The 15,535-nt window shown below is 46.7% G+C and overlaps 1 protein-coding gene across 1 annotated transcript in view; it reads right to left on the bottom strand.

Moving 5' to 3' along the window:
• The window catches only part of LOC110495398 (rho-related GTP-binding protein RhoE-like), a 19,832-nt gene extending 5,193 nt beyond the window's left edge, over positions 1 to 14,639 (bottom strand). The window contains exons 1-2 of the mRNA XM_036982330.1: positions 14,200 to 14,639; positions 13,973 to 14,060 (exon numbers count right to left, since the gene is read on the bottom strand). Coding sequence (XP_036838225.1) covers positions 13,973 to 14,060; positions 14,200 to 14,349 — 238 coding nt within the window. The 5' untranslated portion in view covers positions 14,350 to 14,639. The remainder of the gene's footprint in view (positions 1 to 13,972; positions 14,061 to 14,199) is intronic.
• Positions 14,640 to 15,535: the final 896 nt, after the last annotated feature.

Here is a 15,535-nt window from a genome sequence, read left to right as displayed (position 1 = left end):
AGGTCTTTTCCACATGCCCAGAGGAAGCCACCACACACACCCACCCGCACACAGGAAGGAATGCAGTATCTGGAAGAAGCTGGATCAACATCCATTCATCGTCCTCCTGCCCTGCCACACACCCTATTCCCTATATCGTGCACTACTTTTGAGTGCTCTATGTAAGTGCACGATATAGGGAATATTGTGTCATTTCAGACCCGCCCAGGCCAGGGTTTCTCTCTATAGCTACTGCAAAGATGGCCGTAATAGGGCTGATCATAAAAACACTGTGTTTGGTTGGATGTTGGATGTTGAGGATGGGGGTAAGGATCAGTTAGAGGATGTTGAGGATTGGGGTAAGGATCAGTTAGAGGATGTTGAGGATGGGGGTAAGGATCAGTTAGAGGATGTTGAGGATGGGGGTAAGGATCAATTAGAGGATGTTGAGTATGGGGGTAAGGATCAGTTAGAGGATGTTGAGGATGGGGGTAAGGATCAGTTAGAGGATGGGGGTAAGGATCAGTTAGAGGATGTTGAGTATGGGGGTAAGGATCAGTTAGAGGATGTTGAGGATTGGGGTAAGGATCAGTTAGAGGATGTTGAGGATTGGGGTAAGGATCAGTTAGAGGATGTTGAGGATGGGGGTAAGGATCAGTTAGAGGATGTTGAGGATGGGGGTAAGGATCAATTAGAGGATGTTGAGTATGGGGGTAAGGATCAGTTAGAGGATGTTGAGGATGGGGGTAAGGATCAGTTAGAGGATGGGGGTAAGGATCAGTTAGAGGATGTTGAGGATGGGGGTAAGGATCAGTTAGAGGATGTTGAGGATGGGGGTAAGGATCAGTTAGAGGATGTTGAGGATGGGGTAAGGATCAGTTAGAGGATGTTGAGGATGGGGGTAAGGATCAATTAGAGGATGTTGAGGATGGGGTAAGGATCAGTTAGAGGATGTTGAGGATGGGGTAAGGATCAGTTAGAGGATGTTGAGGATGGGGGTAAGGATCAGTTAGAGGATGTTGAGGATGGGGGTAAGGATCAGTTAGAGGATGTTGAGGATGGGGGTAAGGATCAGTTAGAGGATGTTGAGGATGGGGGTAAGGATCAGTTAGAGGATGGGGGTAAGGATCAGTTAGAGGATGTTGAGGATGGGGGTAAGGATCAGTTAGAGGATGTTGAGGATGGGGTAAGGATCAGTTAGAGGATGTTGAGGATGGGGTAAGGATCAGTTAGAGGATGTTGAGGATGGGGGTAAGGATCAGTTAGAGGATGTTGAGGATGGGGGTAAGGATCAGTTAGAGGATGTTGAGGATGGGGGTAAGGATCAGTTAGAGGACGTTGAGGATGGGGTAAGGATCAGTTAGAGGATGTTGAGGATGGGGTAAGGATCAGTTAGAGGATGTTGAGGATGGGGGTAAGGATCAGTTAGAGGATGGGGGTAAGGATCAGTTAGAGGATGTTGAGGATGGGGTAAGGATCAGTTAGAGGATGTTGAGGATGGGGGTAAGGATCAGTTAGAGGATGTGGAGGATGGGGTAAGGATCAGTTAGAGGATGTTGAGGATGGGGGTAAGGATCAATTAGAGGATGTTGAGGATGGGGTAAGGATCAGTTAGAGGATGTTGAGGATGGGGGTAAGGATCAGTTAGAGGATGTTGAGGATGGGGGTAAGGATCAGTTAGAGGATGTTGAGTATGGGGGTAAGGATCAGTTAGAGAATGTTGAGGATGGGGTAAGGATCAGTTAGAGGATGTTGAGGATGGGGGTAAGGATCAATTAGAGGATGTTGAGGATGGGGTAAGGATCAGTTAGAGGATGTTGAGGATGGGGGTAAGGATCAGTTAGAGGATGTTGAGGATGGGGTAAGGATCAGTTAGAGGATGTTGAGGATGGGGGTAAGGATCAGTTAGAGGATGTTGAGGATGGGGTAAGGATCAGTTAGAGGATGTTGAGGATGGGGTAAGGATCAGTTAGAGGATGTTGAGGATGGGGTAAGGATCAGTTAGAGGATGTTGAGGATGGGGGTAAGGATCAGTTAGAGGATGTTGAGGATGGGGTAAGGATCAGTTAGAGGATGTTGAGGATGGGGGTAAGGATCAGTTAGAGGATGTTGAGGATGGGGGTAAGGATCAGTTAGAGGATGTGGAGGATGGGGTAAGGATCAGTTAGAGGATGTTGAGAATGGGGTAAGGATCAGTTAGAGGATGTTGAGGATGGGGTAAGGATCAGTTAGAGGATGTTGAGGATGGGGTAAGGATCAGTTAGAGGATGTTGAGGATGGGGTAAGGATCAGTTAGAGGATGTTGAGGATGGGGGTAAGGATCAGTTAGAGGATGTTGAGGATGGGGGTAAGGATCAGTTAGAGGATGTTGAGGATGGGGTAAGGATCAGTTAGAGGATGTTGAGGATTGGGGTAAGGATCAGTTAGAGGATGTTGAGGATGGGGGTAAGGATCAGTTAGAGGATGTTGAGGATGGGGGTAAGGATCAGTTAGAGGATGTTGAGGATTGGGGTAAGGATCAGTTAGAGGATGTTGAGGATGGGGGTAAGGATCAGTTAGAGGATGTTGAGGATGGGGGTAAGGATCAGTTAGAGGATGTTGAGGATGGGGGTAAGGATCAGTTAGAGGATGTGGAGGATGGGGTAAGGATCAGTTAGAGGATGTTGAGGATGGGGGTAAGGATCAGTTAGAGGATGTGGAGGATGGGGTAAGGATCAGTTAGAGGATGTTGAGGATGGGGGTAAGGATCAGTTAGAGGATGTGGAGGATGGGGTAAGGATCAGTTAGAGGATGTTGAGGATTGGGGTAAGGATCAGTTAGAGGATGTTGAGTATGGGGGTAAGGATCAGTTAGAGGATGTTGAGGATGGGGGTAAGGATCAGTTAGAGGATGTGGAGGATGGGGGTAAGGATCAGTTAGAGGATGTGGAGGATGGGGTAAGGATCAGTTAGAGGATGTTGAGGATGGGGGTAAGGATCAGTTAGAGGATGGGGGTAAGGATCAGTTAGAGGATGTGGAGGATGGGGTAAGGATCAGTTAGAGGATGTTGAGGATGGGGGTAAGGATCAGTTAGAGGATATTGAGGATGGGGGTAAGGATCAGTTAGAGGATGTGGAGGATGGGGTAAGGATCAGTTAGAGGATGTGGAGGATGGGGTAAGGATCAGTTAGAGGATGTTGAGGATGGGGGTAAGGATCAGTTAGAGGATGTGGAGGATGGGGTAAGGATCAGTTAGAGGATGTGGAGGATGGGGTAAGGATCAGTTAGAGGATGTTGAGGATGGGGGTAAGGATCAGTTAGAGGATGTGGAGGATGGGGTAAGGATCAGTTAGAGGATGTGGAGGATGGGGGTAAGGATCAGTTAGAGGATGTTGAGGATGGGGGTAAGGATCAGTTAGAGGATGTTGAGGATGGGGTAAGGATCAGTTAGAGGATGTTGAGGATGGGGTAAGGATCAGTTAGAGGATGTTGAGGATGGGGGTAAGGATCAGTTAGAGGATGTGGAGGATGGGGTAAGGATCAGTTAGAGGATGTTGAGGATGGGGTAAGGATCAGTTAGAGGATGTGGAGGATGGGGTAAGGATCAGTTAGAGGATGTGGAGGATGGGGGTAAGGATCAGTTAGAGGATGTGGAGGATGGGGGTAAGGATCAGTTAGAGGATGTTGAGGATGGGGGTAAGGATCAGTTAGAGGATGTGGAGGATGGGGTAAGGATCAGTTAGAGGATTTTGAGGATGGGGTAGCTTGCTGAGCTTGCTGCTCAGTCCTCAACGGAGAGGAACGCAGAAGGATATGTTACACATATTTAGTGTCCTATAAGTCCACATCCAGACATTCAGAATGCTGACAAACCCTCCCTCCACAGGATATCTGGGGGCAACATTCAGAATACTGACAAACCCTCCCTCCACAGGAAATCTGGGGGCAACATTCAGAATAGTGACAAACCCTCCCTCCACAGGAAATCTGGGGGCAACATTCAGAATGCTGACAAACCCTCCCTCCACAGGAAATCTGGAGGCAACATTCAGAATACTGACAAACCCTCCCTCCACAGGAAATCTGGGGGCAACATTCAGAATGCTGACAAACCCTCCCTCCACAGGAAATCTGGGGGCAACATTCAGAATACTGACAAACCCTCCCTCCACATGAAATCTGGGGGCAACATTCAGAATGCTGACAAACCCTCCCTCCACAGGAAATCTGGGGGCAACATTCAGAATGCTGACAAACCCTCCCTCCACATGAAATCTGGGGGCAACATTCAGAATAGTGACAAACCCTCCCTCCACAGGAAATCTGGGGGCAACATTCAGAATAGTGACAAACCCTCCCTCCACATGAAATCTGGGGGCAACATTCAGAATAGTGACAAACCCTCCCTCCACAGGAAATCTGGGGGCAACATTCAGAATAGTGACAAACCCTCCCTCCACATGAAATCTGGGGGCAACATTCAGAATAGTGACAAACCCTCCCTCCACATGAAATCTGGGGGCGATTTTCAATGTTATTTTATAGAGGATGGGGTTGCTGCTAAGGGTCATGTAGTTCTATAGAAGACAGATTCAAAACCTCACAATAAGTTTGTGGCTATCCCAGGACAATCAGTGGAGTGTATTTGGGTGTTTTCCTCAGCCATAAATAGCTCTCTTATGGAAGTGTTATAGGAGGATGCTGCTATGTGTCTGTTTCATCCCAGCTGGATCTGAACCTCTGTGAGGACATCTCCTGGTGCCCAGCTGATAGAACGCAGCACGCACGCACACACGCACACACACACACACACACACACACACACACACACACACACACACACAGAGAGAGGAAGTTCCACAGTGGACAAAGTCCTGTTGACTATCACCTCATTAGTTTCTGCTCCGTCCTTGTTCCCCTCAGGACATTTTAATCTGAGAGGAAGGAAGACACCCACCCACTGTTCTGCCTCTTTTGTTCTCTTCTCTCTCTCCTTCTCTGTCTCTCTCCTTTTCTCTTGCTCCCTTAATCTCTTAATCTCTCAATCTCTATTACAGACAGACAGACAGACAGACAGACAGACAGACAGACAGACAGACACACACACACACATTGGGGGAGTAGGCAGCTGCTGACACATGCTCCCTGTCTCTCTCTTCAGCCCTCAGAGTGACAGATGAGGCAGAGAGAGAGAGGCCTGACCACAGAGCTCTAAGTCTTAGTGTGCGTCCCAAATGGCACCCCATTTGCTGAGTGCACTTCATAGGGAATAGGGTGCCAGCTGAGCTGACAGCTGAGTGGAGCCCTGTGTGTACCACAACAGTTCAGCTCCATCTGAACCATTCATTCCACAGTTAGTCCTGCTGCCAGACCTGTGAATCCCATCAACCTCAAGTCCTGCTGCCAGACCTGTGAATCCCATCAACCTCAAGCATGCCACTTAAGAAAAAGGCCCTAATGCAAGGAGTGTGTGTCAATGTGAGAGGTGAAGAACAACAGAGAGAGAGAGAGAGAGAGAGAGAGAGAGAGAGAGAGAGCGAGAGAGCGAGAGAGAGAGCGAGAGGGAGCGAGAGAGAGACAAAGAGAGTTTAAGACAATCTGAGTTCTGAATGATACACAGTACCTTGTATGTGAGTTACCCCAGGTCACACAGTCTATATGATTCAGTTACCCAGGTCACACAGTCTATATGATTCAGTTACCCAGGTCACACAGTCTATATGATTCAGTTACCCAGGTCACAGAGTCTATATGATTCAGTTTCCCCAGGTAACACAGTCTATATGATTCAGTTACCCAGATCACACAGTCTATATGATTCAGTTACCCAGATCACACAGTCTATGTGATTCAGTTACCCAGGTCACACAGTCTATATGATTCAGTTTCCCCAGTTAACACAGTCTATATGATTCAGTTACCCAGATCACACAGTCTATGTGATTCAGTTACCCAGGTCACACAGTCTATATGATTCAGTTTCCCCAGGTAACACAGTCTATATGATTCAGTTACCCAGATCACACAGTCTATAGGATTCAGTTTCCCCAGGTCACACAGTCTATATGATTCAGTTACCCAGGTCACACAGTCTATATGATTCAGTTACCCAGGTCACACAGTCTATATGATTCAGTTACCCAGGTCACACAGTCTATATGATTCAGTTACCCAGGTAACACACAGTCTATATGATTCAGTTACCCAGATCACACTGTCTATATGATTCAGTTACCCAGGTAACACAGTCTATATGATTCAGTTACCCAGGTCACACAGTCTATATGATTCAGTTACCCAGGTAACACACAGTCTATATGATTCAGTTACCCAGATCACACAGTCTATATGATTCAGTTACCCAGATCACACAGTCTATATGAGTCAGTTACCCAGGTCACACAGTCTATATGATTCAGTTACCCAGGTCACACAGTCTATAGGATTCAGTTTCCCCAGGTCACACAGTCTATATGATTCAGTTACCCAGGTCACACAGTCTATAGGATTCAGTTTCCCCAGATCACACAGTGTAAATGAGTATACAGTACAGCTGATCTAAGGCATGCAGACATGCAAAAACTCATTTGATTGAGTTTTCTTTCAGGCTAACAACGTTAACAACGTTAACAACGGAAATATGCAACGCTCCTCTTAAGTTTGCAGAAAGATCTCAACGTTTACAAAAGGGCTCTTTGTTCAGTAGCAAGTAGCAACCTTTCGTCCCCGGAATGTGAAACATGCGGCTCCAATTCGCCGAGCTCCAGAAATTGATCCGATGCAACAAAGGCTGGCTGCTGACCGTGGTCTGTAGAAGGGAAGGCCTGGGAGCTTGCTAAAGCAGAGCCCACCTCAGCTGTCTGGCAGCCAGAGTGGACAGGCAGCAGTCTGTGAACAACTGACGGCAGAAACACACAGGATCCAGGTTGGGATTCAGTATAGATGCTTTGCATTCAAGTTAGTGGAGGAATGTCAATGGTGCCTGTGTAACGTCTGAAAGGTCAATCACCCTGACGGTTGTCTCTCTGAGTGTCACTGGCCTCTTTGTGTCGAGTTGAACCAGCTGCTGTCTCCCTCCTATAGGCTGGCTCAAAGCGTTCAGCGTGCACGGAGCACGGCCCGGCCTACAACAGTGTCAACAAACGCGATAGTAGTCAATCCATCATCCTGTCTCAGCCGCTGAATCACACAGCAGTCATGCGGGAGGCGTGTGTGGAGGCAGGGAGAGAGGGAGGAGACAGGACGGCAACCAGCTGGCGCTGAGGTTCTTTGATTTCCCTTCATTTCTAAATAGTCTCCCACTGTATTCGTTTAGAAAATGAACAGGTAATATTGTTGAAATAAGTCACATCTGAATCGATGCCTCAGGTACAAAGCAACAAACACCTTGAGGACCACTTCCTCCAAACCTCTCAGATGGGTCAATAGACCAATGGGGGAGAATGAGGGACGGATTTACGAACAGGCACGTCCCCCTACCCCCAACACTGGAGGTCGGGGCCCCTCAAATAACATATGAACATGACAGAAGTCATGGCAAAATGTGTAGAATTGCAGGAAATTCACTTGAAAACTGCAACATTTTCTCTTAGCCTCATGATAAAACTGCAACATTTTCTCTTAGCCTCATGATAAAACTGCAACATTTCCTCTTAGCCTCATGATAAAACTGCAACATTTTCTCTTAGCCTCATGATAAAACTGCAACATTTTCTCTTAGCCTCATGATAAAACTGCAACATTTTCTCTTAGCCTCATGATAAAACTGCAACATTTTCTCTTAGCCTCATGATAAAACTGCAACATTTTTTCTTAGCCTCATGATAAAACTGCTACATTTTCTCTTAGCCTCATGATAAAACTGCAACATTTCCTCTTAGCCTCATGATAAAACTGCAACATTTCCTCTTAGCCTCATGATAAAACTGCAACATTTTATCTTAGCCTCATGATAAAACTGCAACATTTTCTCTCTGTCCCATGGCAAAATGTTTTCAATCGCAGGAAAGGCCCCCTGGAGGTAGGTGCTCCCAAATCCGGCCCTGGGGAGAATGGCTCCTGCAGATAAGCCCAGCTCAGCTCTAGCTTTATCCCCGGTATCTAGCACCCCTCCTCCTCATCCCCCGTCCTCCCTCTTCTTCTCAGCATGTGATTGATATGGAGGAGCCTGCAGGTTAGCAGCTGTGGGATTCACTCCCCCCTTTGAAATCTCCCTAACTAACTCAGCAGCCCCAGGACTAATCAATACGTTTCCCTCTGCCGCTTGTCTTGCCAGGGAGCAGTAGGGGGGCAGGAACTCAGGCATCTGTGGAACTGGAGCCCCCACTAACCCTTACAAACTGAAACGCACAATCCTTTGACCCTCCCAGGAACGAACCCACATCCCCCTGACCCCTGACCCTCCCAGACTGAAATGCACAACCCCCTGCCCCTCCCAGGAAGGAACCCACATCCCCCTGCCCCTCCCAGGAAGGAACCCACATCCCCCTGCCCCTCCCAGGAAGGAACCCACATCCCCCTAACCCTCCCAGGAAGGAACCCACATCCCCCTGACCCTCCCAGGAAGGAACCCACATCCCCCTGACCCTCCAAGGAAGGAACCCACATCCCCCTGACCCTCCCAGGAAGGAACCCACATCACCCTGCCCCTTCCAGGAAGGAACCCACATCCCCCTGACCCCTGCCCCTCCCAGGAAGGAACCCACATCCCCCTGACCCTCCCAGGACTCCCTACAGTACGAAGTGGTGGTGGACTGACCCTGGCGCATTTGTTCTCTGTTTATCTGTGATGCAGTTAATGAACCACAGACAGTCAGTCAGGGGGTAACAGTAAAATGGAGGTCGTTAAGGTCATGTCCTGGGAAGTTATGAACTCCCATTTGTCCTCTGTGTGCTCCTTCACCTTCAGGGTTAAAGGTTAGAGGCCTGTCGGCTGGGCTACGGGGTGTTGAAATGTTTCTTTGTAACGTTCCTGTCATTGCGTCTCTCCTTGGATGTTGAAAGTGGAGGTGTGTGCCTGAGGCAGTTTGCTAAGGTGATTGGCTGTCTGCCTGCACCCTTTATTTAAGAGTTAGGACAGTGAGTTGATATGGGTTCAATAGCTTTATGTCAGTGGTATTTCAACTTTTTTCCGCAGGGACCCCATTTTTTTCGCCATCATTTCTGGGGAACCCCTTTCCCCCCCACCACATATCTAATGACAAAACTTTAAAGCCAGTCCATTTTCTAGGAGGGCAGCAGGTAGCCTAGCGGTTAAAGCTTTGGGACAGTAACCAAAATGTTGCTTGTGTAAAAATGTGCCGTTCTGCCCTTGAGCAAGGCAGTAAAATCATTTGTACTTCTAATTTTTTTTAAATCATTTTATTTGTCGACCCAACTGCAATTCCCCCACTAGGGGTCATGAACCTGACTTTGAATACCACTGCTTTATATCCATATGTGAGTGGAAGGCCTGTTACTGGGTTGTGTTCTATATTATACTATACTATACTGTATTACTGGGTTGTGTTCTATACTATACTATACTGTATTACTGGGCTGTGTTCTATACTATACTGTATTACTGGGTTGTGTTCTATACTATACTGTATTACTGGGTTGTGTTCTATACTATACTGTATTAATGGGTTGTGTTATATACTATACTGTATTACTGGGTTGTGTTCTATACTATACTGTATTAATGGGTTGTGTTATATACTATACTGTATTACTGGGTTGTGTTCTATACTATACTGTATTACTGGGTTGTGTTATATACTATACAGTATTAATGGGTTGTGTTCTATACTATACTGTATTACTGGGTTGTGTTATATACTATACAGTATTAATGGGTTGTGTTCTATACTATACTGTATTACTGGGTTGTGTTCTATACTATATTCCTGGGTTGTGTTCTATACTATACTGTATTACTGGGTTGTGTTCTATACTATACTGTATTACTGGGTTGTGTTCTATACTATACTGTATTAATGGATTGTGTTCTATACTATACTGTATTACTGGGTTGTGTTATATACTATACTGTATTACTGGGTTGTGTTCTATACTATACTGTATTACTGGGTTGTGTTCTATATTATACTATACTGTATTACTGGGTTGTGTTCTATACTCTACTGTATTACTGGGTTGTGTTCTATACTATACTGTATTACTGGGTTGTGTTCTATACTATACTGTATTAATGGGTTGTGTTATATACTATACTGTATTACTGGGTTGTGTTCTATACTATAATGCATTAATGGGTTGTGTTCTATACTATACTGTATTACTGGGTTGTGTTCTATACTATACTGTATTACTGGGTTGTGTTCTATACTATACTGTATTACTGGGTTGTGTTATATACTATACTGTATTACTGGGTTGTGTTCTATACTATACTGTATTACTGGGTTGTGTTCTATACTATATTACTTGGTTGTGTTCTATACTATACTGTATTACTGGGTTGTGTTCTATACTATACTGTATTACTGGGTTGTGTTCTATACTATACTGTATTAATGGGTTGTGTTCTATACTATACTGTATTACTGGGTTGTGTTCTATACTATACTGTATTACTGGGTTGTGTTCTATACTATACTGTATTACTGGGTTGTGTTCTATACTATACTGTATTACTGGGTTGTGTTCTATACTATACTGTATTAATGGGTTGTGTTCTATACTATATTGTATTACTGGGTTGTGTTCTATACTATACTGTATTAATGGGTTGTGTTCTATACTATACTGTATTACTGGGTTGTGTTCTATTCTATACTGTATTACTGGGCTGTGTTCTATACTATACTGTATTACTGGGTTGTGTTCTATACTATACTGTATATCCAGTAGCTTACTTTTTCGTTTTTACTGTGAGAATTTCTGTTAGTCTGCTGCACCTCCACTCCTGTTTGGCTATGCTCCTTCCCTTCCTCTATTCCTGCTTGAAAACAAAGCGGACAGGGAGGCAGAGCCCATCAATGTGCAGCTCAGTCCTGGTAATGAGCAGAGCTCAGGTGTCTCTACCTTGTTAAAGCCTGGATAGAGGCATGGGATAAGCCAGTCGCTCAGAGGCCCTACTGAATAAAAGAGGGGTTCCCATTAGGGGATACATAGGCTCTGCAGTACGCACACACAACACACCACACATACACACACAACACAACACACCACACACACACACACACACACACCAGTTCTGTGTTTGCCCACTGAAGCTGAGCCAATCACAGAGTCGTGCCTAGGAAAGGCTCAGGAGACCTACTGAAGAAATCAGCAGAAAGACAGACAGACAGTCCCTCTACACTACAGACAGACAGTCCCTCCACACTACAGACAGACAGTCCCTCCACACTACAGAGACACTCCCTCTACACTACAGACAGACACTCCCTCTACACTACAGACAGACAGTCCCTCTACACTACAGACAGACACTCCCTCTACACTACACTACAGACAGACAGTCCCTCCACACTACAGAGACACTCCCTCTACACTACAGACAGACAGTCCCTCTACACTACAGACAGACAGTCCCTCTACATTACAGACAGACACTCCCTCTACACTACACTATAGACAGACAGTCCCTCCACACTACAGAGACACTCCCTCTACACTACAGACAGACAGTCCCTCTACACTACAGACAGACAGTCCCTCTACATTACAGACAGACACTCCCTCTACACTACACTATAGACAGACAGTCCCTCTACACTACATTACAGACAGACAGTCCCACTACAGCCAAACAGGCAGACAGACAGTCCCTCTACAGCCAACCAGACAGACAAACAGACCCACTCGGCAACAGAGCCCCAGCTTGAACTACCACCTCCACCTCCACCACCCCCAGGTTACAAGCACAGTCCAGGCAGGGGACAGCTGAGGGCTGGGAGAGGGCTGGGGAGTGTGGGGCTACGGAAGGGAGAGGGCTGGGGATTGGGCTGGGGGAGAGTGGGGCTTAAGCAGGGAGAGGGCTGGGGGAGTGTGGGGCTACGGAAGGGAGAGGGCTGGGGATTGGGCTGAGGGAAAGTGGGGCTTAAGCAGGGAGTGTGCTGAGGGATTGTGGAGCAATGGAAGGGAGAGGGCTGGGGGAGTGTGGAGCAATGGAAGGGGCAGGGCTGGGGGAGTCTGGAGCAATGGAAGGGACAGGGCTGGGGGAGTGTGGTGCAATGGAAGGGAGAGGGCTGGGGGAGTGTGGAGCAATGGAAGGGAGAGGGCTGGGGGAGTGTGGAGCAATGGAAGGGAGAGGGCTCGGGGAGTGTGGAGCAATGGAAGAGAGAGGGCTCGGGGAGTGTGGAGCAATGGAAGGGAGAGGGCTAGGGGAGTGTGGAGCAATGGAAGGGAGAGGGCTAGGGTAGTGTGGAGCAGTGGAAGGGAGAGGGCTGGGGGAGTGTGGAGCGATGGAAGGGAGAGGGCTAGGGTAGTGTGGAGCAATGGAAGAGAGAGGGCTGGGGATTGGGCTGGGGGAGTGTGGAGCAATGGAAGGGAGAGGGCTCGGGGAGTGTGGAGCAATGGAAGAGAGAGGGCTCGGGGAGTGTGGAGCAATGGAAGGGAGAGGGCTAGGGGAGTGTGGAGCAATGGAAGGGAGAGGGCTAGGGTAGTGTGGAGCAGTGGAAGGGAGAGGGCTGGGGGAGTGTGGAGCGATGGAAGGGAGAGGGCTGGGGGAGTGTGGAGCAATGGAAGAGAGAGGGCTGGGGATTGGGCTGGGGGAGAGTGGGGCCAAGAAAGGGAGAGGGCTAGGGAGTGTGGAACAATGGAAGGGAGAGGGCTAGGGGAGAGTGGGGCTACGGAAGGGAGAGGGCTGGGGATCCGGCTGGAGGAGAGTGGGTCTACGGAAAGGAGAAGGCTGGGGATTGGGCTGGGGGAGAGTGGGGCTACGGAAGGGAGAGGGCTGGGGATCCGGCTGGGGGAGAGTGGGGCTACGGAAGGGAGAGGGCTGGGGATTGGGCTGGAGGAGAGTGGGGCTACGGAAAGGAGAGGGCTGGGGATCCGGCTGGAGGAGAGTGGGGCTACGGAAAGGAGAGGGCTGGGGATTGGGCTGGGGGAGAGTGGGGCTACGGAAGGGAGAGGGCTGGGGATCCGGCTGGAGGAGAGTGGGGCTACAACACATAATTACTTCCAGACTTCCAGCATGGATGGAGATCCCATGAGGTTAACTCCTCAACACTAGAAACCAGTATACTGGAAGAGGCCAGTATAAGACTAATAAACTGCACCAGGTACAGAAATGGCAGTTTGTCTGGAGGGAGGACAGTCTTCTCACTGTTACTGATTGGCTGCATGGTGTCTTTGTTGAGGGGGAGGGCTGAAGAAGCATGGTAGAACATTTGGTCAGTGGTGTCTGTCTGAATGGTTCAACCAGCTGGTCCATCCCTACAATTCCACAGTAGCATCATGACTTCTTCTAAGCATGTAACAAACCAGAACTTGATAATAAATAATAGATCATTTAGTTTCATTAAAAATGAAATATTCATCACTGTTAACAGATGTATTCCTCCATGACACGCATGCTGCACACACTGTGAGACCAACAGGTCCTGACATGCCTGGCAGCTGCATTTCTAATGGACAGCAACTGTGATCAATGGGCATCATGGAAGCCAAAGGCAAACAATGCATAAAGCATTTATCCTGCATCTACCCAGGTTATATACATTTACCCAGGTTATATACATTTACCCAGGTTATATACATTTACCCAGGTTATATACAGGTTATATACATCTACCCAGGTTATATACATCTACCCAGGTTATATCCATCTACCCAGGTTATATACATTTAGCCAGGTTATATACATTTACCCAGGTTATATACATTTACCCAGGTTATATACATTTACCCAGGTTATATACATCTACCCAGGTTATATACATCTACCCAGGTTATAGACATTTACCCAGGTTATATACATCTAAACTAAATATTATAATAGGGGAGACTGGGTCATAGAGTTATGGCAACATAGATAGATTAAAGAAATGAAATGGATCATTACCTGACGTGTCCCATAGGCTGAGCTCTATTCTTTTCGTGTCTATTTCAAAACTGGCCGTGTAATTCTCGAACACTGTGGGCATGTAACTCTAAAGAAAAAAGAGACAATCATAGATCATTATAGACAAGTAATAACAAATATTATTATTAGTAGTAGTAGTAGTATTAATTAGTTATAACAAACTTTTGTTACATTTAGCTATCAAGCAGACAATTCTTTGAACTCACCTCTGGGAAGATATCCTTTGCAAAAACGTGTAGTAGAGCAGTCTTCCCACATTGACTGTCCCCGACCACAACTATTTTACACTTCACAATCTGACTAGGATCCATCCCGGACTGAACAGATACTTTCTGACTAGATATTCTCTCCTTCATTGATGTCAGTTGACGGACAGTTCGCTATAGAGAGCTCCACGTTGTTTGAAGAGAGCACACACACACACACACACATGAATAACAGAAAACAGCAGATACTCGGAGCGTAATAAATCCGTTTCTCCTCTCTGATGTCTGCGTCCTTTGTCAGTACTGTGTCTGGTGTCGACTACAACGCGAACGAGACTTTTTGACGGTATTTATACCGAGACCATGAGCCAGTGGAGTTGTCCCTCCCCTCTCTCTCCACGTGCTGAAAGTGTTGCAGGGCTATGTGGGGACCTGGGTGGTCGGGAGAGTGGTGATCGTATGCTCAGTGTGTGATGGCGCCCTCCGTAGGACTCCCTACAAACAGCTCAGATCATGATGGACTACTTTATTAAAATATTTATAATCTCACCGTGTCATTTTAAATGACTTGTGTTCAGAGAGAGAGGGAACGAGAGAGACTCGGTGAGTATAGCCTTGCTATTGAGAAATGCCGCTGTGCACACTGCCCACAAAATGAGGTGGAAACTGAGCTGCAATTCCTAACCTCCTGCCAAATGTATGACCATATTAGAGACACATATTTCCATCAGATTACACAGACTCACAAAGAATTTGAAAACAAATTGGGTGAAATACCACAGTGTGCCATCACAGGAGCAAGATTTGTGACCTGTTGCCACAAGAAAAGGGCAACCAGTGAAGAACAAACACCGTTGTAAATACAACTCATATTTACGTTGATTTATTTCCCCTTGTGTACTTGAACTATTTGCACATAATATGACATTTGAAATGTGTTTATTCCCCGCACCCCGATGACGTAGATATTGATTAAGGCACCTCTGATTCAGAGGGGTTGGGTTCAATGCGGAAGACACATTTCAGTTGAAGACATTCAGTTGCAGCTGACTAGGTCTCTCCTTTCACTTATTATTCTGGACATTTTATGAGTGTTAATGTTTACTGTACATTTTTTGTTTATTTATTTTATAATTGTTTTTATTTCAACCTTTATTTCACTAGGCAAGTCAGTTAAGAACAAATTATTATTTACAATGACGACCTACCCCGGCCAAACCCTAACCCCGACGTCGCTGGGCCAATTGTGCACCGCCCTAAGGGACTCCCAATCATGTCCGGTTGTGATACAGCCTGTAATCGAACTAGGGTCTATAGTGACACCTCTAGCACTGAG

This window comes from Oncorhynchus mykiss, chromosome 7, assembly GCF_013265735.2.
Source record: "Oncorhynchus mykiss isolate Arlee chromosome 7, USDA_OmykA_1.1, whole genome shotgun sequence".
NCBI classification, from domain to species: domain Eukaryota; kingdom Metazoa; phylum Chordata; class Actinopteri; order Salmoniformes; family Salmonidae; genus Oncorhynchus; species Oncorhynchus mykiss.
This window is presented reverse-complemented; position numbering and strand designations above follow the sequence as displayed.